The 10,261-nt window shown below is 31.2% G+C and overlaps 1 protein-coding gene across 1 annotated transcript; it reads right to left on the bottom strand.

The window, feature by feature from the left end:
- Positions 1-8,318: 8,318 nt before the first annotated feature.
- Positions 8,319-8,930, bottom strand: LOC122508729. Its single transcript, XM_043622249.1, has one exon. The coding sequence runs from the start codon at positions 8,928-8,930 to the stop codon at positions 8,319-8,321; it is 612 nt and encodes a 203-aa protein (XP_043478184.1).
- Positions 8,931-10,261: the final 1,331 nt, after the last annotated feature.

Here is a 10,261-nt window from a genome sequence, read left to right as displayed (position 1 = left end):
CTAAATTAACTATATTAAATTTTAGCACATTTTTTTACGTCGAGGTCTTTAAAAACCTAAAAGTGTCCAGTCAAAAAATTACAAATTGCAAGTTTTTTCAGTTATTTATAAATAATTTAGAGAGTAACCTCGAGACCCAGGTTGTGAAAAAATAATTAACATTAACTCACAAAATAATGTATAGATTTCGATAAATTTTGTTACTCAGGGGTTTTCGAGGTCGTTGATTACGAATCTGATGTCAGATTTCCAAATTTCAAAATAGCGGATCCAATATGGCTGACGAATTTTCAAAAATTGCATGCAATTTACACGAAAATTAAAAATGGCGGATCCAAAATGGCTGACGAATTTTCTCAAAAGTAGGCAGATTAATTTAAGAACTTTTATTCGAGAGTTCTTTTCGACATCAGATTTTAATGACATTAAATTAAATTTTGGATTTAGTGACCCCAAAAGTGTATGAAAAAACATTTTAATCAAATGCGACAATATTAAAAAAATTCGGTTGCCATATTGGATCAGACTTTTTTCATTTGTTTATAACAATATAAATATTTATGCAGAGTAAAAATTAAATATTAGTTTTCACCAACCTTTTACAAAGATAATGAAGATTATTTAAAAAAAAATTTTTGAAAGGATTGAAAATTGTTGGCTTTACCCTATTTTGAACATAAGCACATGTGTATTCTGTCAAAGAGTGCAAGGAAACTGAAAACCAGGAAACAGGGAATAAGGTTCTACGACACCTAGAGCAACAAAAGTATAGAATCATAATAGTACATTTTGCAACAAGTACGGAAAGAAGCTGTTTTCCGACAAGTGCGAAGTTTGCTACTTCGAGCGAAGCGAGGGCAGCAATTCGCACGTGGTCGGAAAATCTTCTTTCGTACGTGTTGTCAAAGGAAAGTAGCTCTTTTCCAGCATTGGTTGCACAAAATATATTTTTTAAAAATGCCTGCCAGGAAACTGAGAATTTGTCTGACCAAATGGCAATTTCGATCACAAAGGACACAATTTTAGTTAACTGAACTGCAAATTAGGTATAATGCATGTGTTATCATCTTTAGTTAACCTTTACTAATCACTATGAAAAATGGTGAATTAATCGGAATGAAAATTCTTAACAATTTTAAAGTTTTTTACGATGCCAGGAAACTGAGAATGATTTCAAGGGAAAAAATTCAAGATAATATTTTTTAAATAAAATATAAAGTAATGTAACAATTATTTAAATCTTTATACAGTACAAATATTTGAAATTATTATTCAAGTGTAAATTTGTATTTAAATGCTTGAAAATAATATTTATATAGATTTTTAATTTTCATTTTCGTATTGGGACATGCCAGAAAACTGAGAATTAAGCATTTGAAATTGTACATTTGTACATTATTATATTAGTGTTTGTTGCTCACCGCGTATAATACACTCTAATCTGTTTCCCAAATATTGCATAGCGGAGTTGAAAGGAGATTGTTATTCAACTTTATTATTATTGCTGGAGAAAAAACAGCTTCAAATGGAAAAAATCTTCTCGATTCTGTGATACTCACATATCTAATGTGTCGGGAATGAAATGCTTCTCTCAAGTTATTTATTTTTTGCCTAAAACACCTGATATGACTATATTATTGCGGGTATATGACAATATAGTTTCTATTAACAGAAATCCATATCTACCATATACTATATACATATATACTATATACATACATATACTATATACTCTTCTGTTGGTCTTCTAACAACTGCCTTCCCAACACCGACAAAATAACGACCTTCTATCATCCCTTCTGGTACTTGATGAACCTGAATCTGTAAAAGGCGTCCAATTTCTTCACGAGTTTCATTTGCAATGGGCGCGTCATCTATAGCATTCAAAAATTTTCTAATGAAAAATCTGGTTATTATTTGATCACCTCGTTCGTTAAGACTCGTAACGGAATCTAAAATTTTTTTATTAAAAGCTTCAAAAGGGAAAGCCGAATAGACCCACAACGGGCCCCATCTTTCAACAGAATCAACGCAATGGAGTAATAGATGTACGTTGAATTTCATGTTTTCAATATCATATAGAGTTTTATATTGCCTAACAAATTGATTTAATAGACGTCTTGCTAGATTAAGTTCCCCTGGCAAAATTGATGAGTTATGTAAAATGAACATAGCTGTACACAATTTTGTTAAATGATCAAAGTACAGTTTGTCAAGAAGTCCATGAAGACAAGGGAGAGCATAGAACAGTAGCCAATTTCGCCATTCTGAAGCCTTCCACATTTTATAAGTTTTTATATCACGAGGTAGACGTGAGATTCGAGTGGGAGGCTTAATTTTTAAAAGCCGTGAATTAATAGTACTTAAACATGCAGGTGATCCAATATAATACCCTTTACCTGAATCTTCCATAAAATTACTCTGCATTTCTTTTGCCACTCCAAGAAATACCGCATGGCAGCTATCAACAGGTACATTTCGCGCCAAATCAAATAGAGGTAGAAATAAAAGGCTTGAAAAGCCTTTAACACCTCTATATGGCACTCCTGAAGTGAAAGCTATCTCAGAATCTGACATGATTTCTTCGTGAGTTCTTAAAGGGTAGCGTACGGCGGGATAAACCATTTTTCTTTCCACTCTTACACCAGGAGCATAGCACAATGTACAGCCATATTTTCCATTGTATTGCTTCATTCGCAAAACTTTCGGTCTTGCGACCGAATCAGTTGTAAAAATGGATACAATAACTTTGCTTACTAATTCATTTTGTCCATTGGGTGTCCAAGCGTTTCCTTGGTCGTATAAAGTAGCTAGTTCTAAAACGATAGGTTTCAGAATATTTCTCATTAAAGGTTCTTCATTTGCAATCCATATCCCACCTAATAATAGATTTTTCTTTCGAGCATGTGGAGACAACTCGTTTATTTGAAATACAATTGGATATGTAGTTGCTCGAGATGACTTTGTTAATTTCATTCCATCTGTCCATAATGTTAAGGTTAAATTTTAGTTATTATGCAAAAATTTTCCACGTCTACTTAAATCAACATATCCTGTACCATCAAAAACATCTTCTATAGCATGCATGTCCCGTTTTACTCTGCTCTGTTTGTATTGTAACTTATCTGCTATGTTGGGTATTCTTAAAATATCGCGCAACTGTGAATACAATTTTACTTGTATAAATGTTGCTACATTTGTTCTATCCAGTTCAGGACCTATTTTATCGTGACAAGCCGCACAGTACAAACGATAAATTAGATTCGATTTATTTCTACCTAACATTTTCCATAGTGATTTTTTTGATGTTGGAATATTAATAAATTGAAATGAATCTTTTATCCATTTTAAATGATTTAAAAGGCTTTCATAAGTATTACGATTTTTAATTGATTGAGCTAAAGCAATAAGACAATGATCAATGGCTCTTATATTTTCTTTGTGTCTTAAAGGTGCTCTCATTCCAACGATTCTAAGACCTTGGAATAACGTTCTTTCTGGACGATTATCTCTTTCCACTTCCTCATCTGTCTGCAAGTCAATATCATATTCGTCATCATTATTATCATCATGCACATCATCATCATCGTCGTTATCATTATTTACTTGTTCTTGCTGCTGTTGTTGATCTTGTTGTCGTTGTTCTACTTCTTGTAATATTTCATCTTCTTCTTCTTCAATAACTATTCCTCTTTCTACTTCTTCATTTGCCAAATCTTCATCTTCATCTTCCGCTTCTAGATATTCTTCGTCTTCCACTTCTTCCCCATCATCATAAACATTTTGATCTTCAGCTTCAGGTTCATCTTCGTCTTCACTTTCATCATCATATTCATTTACATCTATATTATTATTTTCATTATCTTCATCGTCATCATCATCTTCAGAATCTGCATCGTAATTAATATTTTGTTGGATGTTTCTCACTTCTCGTCTATTTTCCCCTCTATTTGCAATTTCATTTCTCAAATCCATAGATATATCTGCAAATTAAAATAGTATAATATTAAATAACATAGAAGTATAATGACTTAAAATAATATACAAATAACAGTAGCAGCGCTAGTACTTATGCATTTATTTAAGCGACTTATATATTTTTTATTTACCTAATAAATTTGACGCGTACGCGGACTGCAGACAAGTGAAACTGTCATTTTTAAACTCAGATATGTACTTTTTGAGACAAATAAATATTTTTGGTTGACTCAAATAAAATTATTTGTTAATGTTGATAATGTATATGATCTTGGGAAGGTAAGATTTGAATAAAAAATTCAAAAGTGTGTCGTTAAAAGAGCGACGTTTCGTTGGCTAGGGTTTGCCAACCTCATCAGGCTAAAATTTTATTAAATACATAGGTTACACATCAGTATTTCTTTGGAAAGGTCTAAAAGCACTATTTCTATAAATTAACAATAATGATATACCTAAATTTCGTTAGAACATCGAACACATGCTAACACGTCAAAGATTAAAATTCTGTCAAAATATAATAAAAAATCACTCCACACTTATAAAAATAAAATTTAAAGTAGAGAGAAGACATTCTCACACAGCGATTCACTGTCAACTGAAAAGAAATTTAATTATCTTACAAAGTCGAACCAGGAAACACGTGAGAGAAGTCAATGAACCAAAACATAAACACATTCTTAAATGAGGTACAAGTTATATTGATTTTATTATTTTCTCTATGGACACGAGTCCATACGTCTAAGTAAAGGACAGAATGTTTTGTTTAAGGTGAAAATATCTTCCTTTCTGATGATAGTGGAATGATTTGTTTTTATATGGATCATTTCAGATATTCGTCTTTTTTTAAAATTAGGTTCATTATCCAATATTTTTGTATTTTCCCAATCAAAATCATGATTAAAATTTAAACGATGTCGATAGACCACAGAATTGTCATTTACTTTTTTATGTTCGTTGATGCGAGTTTGTAGTGATCGCTTTGTCTCTCCTATATAAGTTGCTGGGCAGTCTTTACAATCAAACTTATATACGACATTCGTTTTATCCCATTTTTTAGTTGTATCTTTTCCCAATTTTATAATAGAATTAGAGTTTTTGTTAACGATGGGAATAGAGGTATTCAATAACACGTATTTCTCACTCGACGGAAAATTTTATAGGCAGATTTACGGAACGCCTATGGGCTCACCAATCTCGGCCTTTGTTTCCGACCTTGTTATGGATGATCTGGAAAGTGATTGTCTTGAAATATTAAAAGAAAAATATAATTGTGTTCCACTATTCTACTTCAGATATGTGGATGATACAATTTTGGCTGTAAGAAGAGAACACGTCGATCTTGTAATTGACACTTTTAATTCTTATAACCAGAAGTTACAATTTACTATGGAAATAGAAAAGAACAATTCCATTAACTTTCTTGACTTGACACTCATTAGAGAAAATAATCATATAATCACTGACTGGTATCAAAAACCTACTTCTTCCGACAGACTAATTAATTATTTTTCAGATCATCCAATTCAACAAAAAAAGAATATTGTGTACAACTTAGTTGATAGAGCCATTTCATTATCCAATAAAAAATTCCATTTTGACAACTTGAAGAAAATTAGAAAAATTCTTAAAAACAATAGTTATCCTTTAGATTTTATTGAAAAACATATTGGTATTAGAATGAACAAATTAAAATATTCGAATGAGAATAATAACGATCAAAATAGAGTTAGTATATATAGTCAAATCCCCAAGGTTGCTTTGCCCTTTAATGAAAAATATTTCTTTAAGTTGTCAAATGTTCTTAGGGAATTTAATTGTACCTCTATTCCCATCGTTAACAAAAACTCTAATTCTATTATAAAATTGGGAAAAGATACAACTAAAAAATGGGATAAAACGAATGTCGTATATAAGTTTGATTGTAAAGACTGCCCAGCAACTTATATAGGAGAGACAAAGCGATCACTACAAACTCGCATCAACGAACATAAAAAAGTAAATGACAATTCTGTGGTCTATCGACATCGTTTAAATTTTAATCATGATTTTGATTGGGAAAATACAAAAATATTGGATAATGAACCTAATTTTAAAAAAAGACGAATATCTGAAATGATCCATATAAAAACAAATCATTCCACTATCAACAGAAAGGAAGATATTTTCACCTTAAACAAAACATTCTTTCCTTTACTTAGACGTATGGACTCGTGTCCATAGAGAAAATAATAAAATCAATATAACTTGTACCTCATTTAAGAATGTGTTTATGTTTTGGTTCATTGACTTCTCTCACGTGTTTCCTGGTTCGACTTTGTAAGATAATTAAATTTCTTTTCAGTTGACAGTGAATCGCTGTGTGAGAATGTCTTCTCTCTACTTTAAATTTTATTTTTATAAGTGTGGAGTGATTTTTTATTATATTTTGACAGAATTTTAATCTTTGACGTGTTAGCATGTGTTCGATGTTCTAACGAAATTTAGGTATATCATTATTGTTAATTTATAGAAATAGTGCTTTTAGACCTTTCCAAAGAAATACTGATGTGTAACCTATGTATTTAATAAAATTTTAGCCTGATGAGGTTGGCAAACCCTAGCCAACGAAACGTCGCTCTTTTAACGACACACTTTTGAATTTTTTATTCAAATCTTACCTTCCCAAGATCATATACATTATCAACATTATCAAACTATGGAAGGATATATTTCTAATAACTTACTAAAATTATTTGTTTTTTTATGAAACAAATTCGTGTGTTATACCGAACAAATTGTATTTAAGGGGTAAGGCCACCATGTCGTATAAAAACAAAAGGTCAAATTGGGGAATTTTTTCAGAGAGTATATTAAAAACTATTAAATTTTCGTATTTAGTGCTTTATTATATATCTCAAAATATACCAAAAAATATATTGAACAAACTTTCTTATTATGAAATGGCCGCTAAGATTTAAACAATGGCGTTTTTGGAGGTCCAAAACGGGCGAACAAATTTTACGTATTTATTAAAATAAACTAAATTTTTATTTAAATAAAAAAAATTGTTCGATAGCAACCAATAAAATAGGTTAATTAAACAGTTTGGTTCAGTAAAATAAACTTTTTCTCTAAGTGTATTAATGACCTCAGTTTTGTCGTTAAAAAAATTAAAATTTCACATACAATATTTTTCTATTTCGTCCAATATATCATTTAAAAACAATAGGTATAATTTACTTAACTAGCAAACATAATGCGCGTGATGTTTATTGTTTCACGTTTAATATACTAAACAATAAAATAAAATTTCTTTCAAAAATATTGTAAACCAATTTTTTAAATAATAAATTTTTGTTCATTTTTAATATTGGTTAATATAAAAAACTATTCCCCCGAGTCGAACTTTGAGACCTACTAGTAAGTATATTTTAAACCTAATCTGCACCTAAGAAACCCTTGGTGCTCCTTTTCCTCCTGCGTAATTACTATTAAACTCTGACAACTCCTTTTTAAGTACTAATTGAACCTTAAACCCTGTATTGCTTCTACTTAAATCTTACATTTACAAATATTATTGAAAGTATTATATTAAATAATAATAATAATAAATATAATTAAAAATAATGTTAAATTACAATTTGACTAATCAACAACTTTTGTTGAAGCGTTACTTTTTATATCACTTCTGTTGCACGCCAAATTAATTTTGTGCAACTAATTATTAAAAATTGATAGGATGACGTGGAAATAACTCTGGAATAGTAAACTTGTAATTTTAATACTTTTCATTTATTCACTATCATTTACATAAATTGGTAGTGTAAGAAAACCGTGACATTAATTTTAGTTCGCGACGGAGTATTGAACAAGACGTTTCATTTGAATCTGTTTTATCTCTTAATTTCTATTGCAGTTTGGAGTGTTGAATTTAAGGAAATTTTTAGGAAAGGGAAAAATTAGGGAGTGTCAGGAAATTAAGTCATTTGATTGGTTTTCAAATTCTATTGAAATTGGAGGAGACAGAAAAGTGGTGGTGGCAAATGGTTAAGCGATGGTTATCTTGAAAATCGGAGTCTTGGTACATAAAATTTTGCAAGGGTCTATTTTTATGATTGAGTTGTCCCTTTTTTATGATGGGCAACTTTTCGAACGTGTCGTTACAGAGTATTGCTGGGATTAAGATTTTAAAATTAGAAAGTTTATACAGCTATAATCCGCTTACTTTAGTCAAGAAAAAAAATGGCAAATACATATTTTTGGAAATACCAATTTTTTTTGCTTTTAAATATATTTTACTAAGTTTTTACAACGTAACATACCGCCCGCCATTGAGTCGCTTGCGATCAATTAATAAAATTTCAATTTTCAATAGGAAGTAGTACAATCTTTTTGATTGAACGTTTATAAATTCCTGTTATTGTTTTAATGCTAACTACTCTTACAATATCATCGTTGCCTGGATGAACTTCTACAATTCGTCCTATACTCCACTGAAGTGGAGGTAAATTATCTTCCTTAACTAATACCATTGCACCAACAGTAAATTCTTCTGAACCCTTTTTATTCCATTTTTTCCGGGTATTTAATTCGTTGAGATATTCTTTATGCCATCTTGAAAGGCGATTGGTAGGAACTTCAGAAAAATTTACGTCAGGGAAACTTGTTAATGAATCACTGATTAAAAAATGACCTGGAGTTAACGCAATAAGATCATTAGGATCTGTAGACATTGGTGTCAAAGGGCGCGAGTTTAAAATAGCTTCTATTTCAATAACATGAGTGTTAAAATCTTCGAAGGTCATTAGTGTGTTTCCTACTGTGCGAAAGAAGTGTCTTTTAAACGACTTGACAGCTGATTCCCATAAACCGCCAAAGTGCGGTGATCGAGGAGGAATAAAATGCCATTTTATGCCTTGATTTACTAGTTTTGAGGAGATCTTTTCACCTTCAGTTTCGATTAATGCGTGCATTGCTGCAATTCTTTGTTTGCACCTACGAAATTTGTCCCGTTGTCAGAGTAAATATTTAGACTTTTACCTCTTCTTGCAAAAAATCTTTTTAAACTACTTAAAAAAGCATCAGTAGTTAATTCGCTTACAACTTCCAAGTGAATTGCCTTCGTAGCAAAGCATACGAATGCTGCTACATAGACCTTAACCTTATTTCGGTTTCGGTTTTTCTTTTCTTTTATAAAAAAGGGGCCGCAATAGTCAACACCTGTATTCAAAAATGGTCTTGATTGAACCAATCGATTCTTAGGCAAATTACCCATTACCTGTTGCGTGTTTATTTTTTTAAATCGAAAACATTTTACGCACGAATTGATTGTTCGCTTAACTGTGTTTTTTCCGTCTAATACCCAATAACGCGTTCTGACTTGATAAAGTGTGTTTTGAATCCCAGCATGCAATGAAATTTTGTGATAATGCTGAATTATCAAATTAGTCACGTGGTGATTTTTTGGTAGAAGAATCGGGTGTTTTTGATCAAAGGTTAGAGTAGAATTGTCAATTCTACCTCCAACGCGCAATATTTTATTATCATCCAAAAGAGGGTTTAATGTTTTCAAGGAACTTGTTTCCTTTACTTCATTCGAATTTTGTAAATCATGAACTTCGCGAGCAAAACCTTGATTTTGAACTATTTTAATTACGCGATTATGAGAATCTTGTAATTCTTCGATTGAAAGTTGATTGGACTTGCTCTTCATTTTTAGGCACAATTTTGCGAACTTTACACAAAGTGCAATTACGCGGACTAATCTGGTGAAAGATGAAAATCTTTAAAGAAATGTAGAATCATTCACTAAAATTTTTAAAACAGTAGTTTTTCGAAGTTCAATGAGAGGGACCTTTTGTATGGAGAAAATTGGCCACTTTGAATTGTCTTGAATTAACCATTCGGGGCCGCATTTCCAGGTATAATTTTTGGTGAATGTGATTAAGTCTTGTCCCCTTGAGAGATAATCTGCGGGATTTTCTTTGGTAGAAACGTGTTTCCATTGAGAAAATGGTGTAATTGATCTAATTTCTGACACTCTGTTAGCAACAAAGGTTTTTAGTGCACTTGGTTGGGTATTCATCCAATTAAGGGTAATGGTGGAATCAGACCAAAAATGTGTCTCATCCAGTGTGATAGGCAATATTGACCTGACTGTATAATACAATTTTGCTAATAATAGGGCTGCACATAATTCTAATTTTGGAATCGTGAGTTTAGAATTTAAAGGAGCTACCTTGGATTTTGAGCATACTAAACGAGAAATGCAATCGTTGTTTTTGTTTGTTGATCTGAAATAAAT

The sequence above is a fragment of the Leptopilina heterotoma genome, unplaced genomic scaffold (assembly GCF_015476425.1).
Source record: "Leptopilina heterotoma isolate Lh14 unplaced genomic scaffold, ASM1547642v1 Lhet_559, whole genome shotgun sequence".
Taxonomy (NCBI): Eukaryota; Metazoa; Arthropoda; class Insecta; order Hymenoptera; family Figitidae; genus Leptopilina; species Leptopilina heterotoma.
This window is presented reverse-complemented; position numbering and strand designations above follow the sequence as displayed.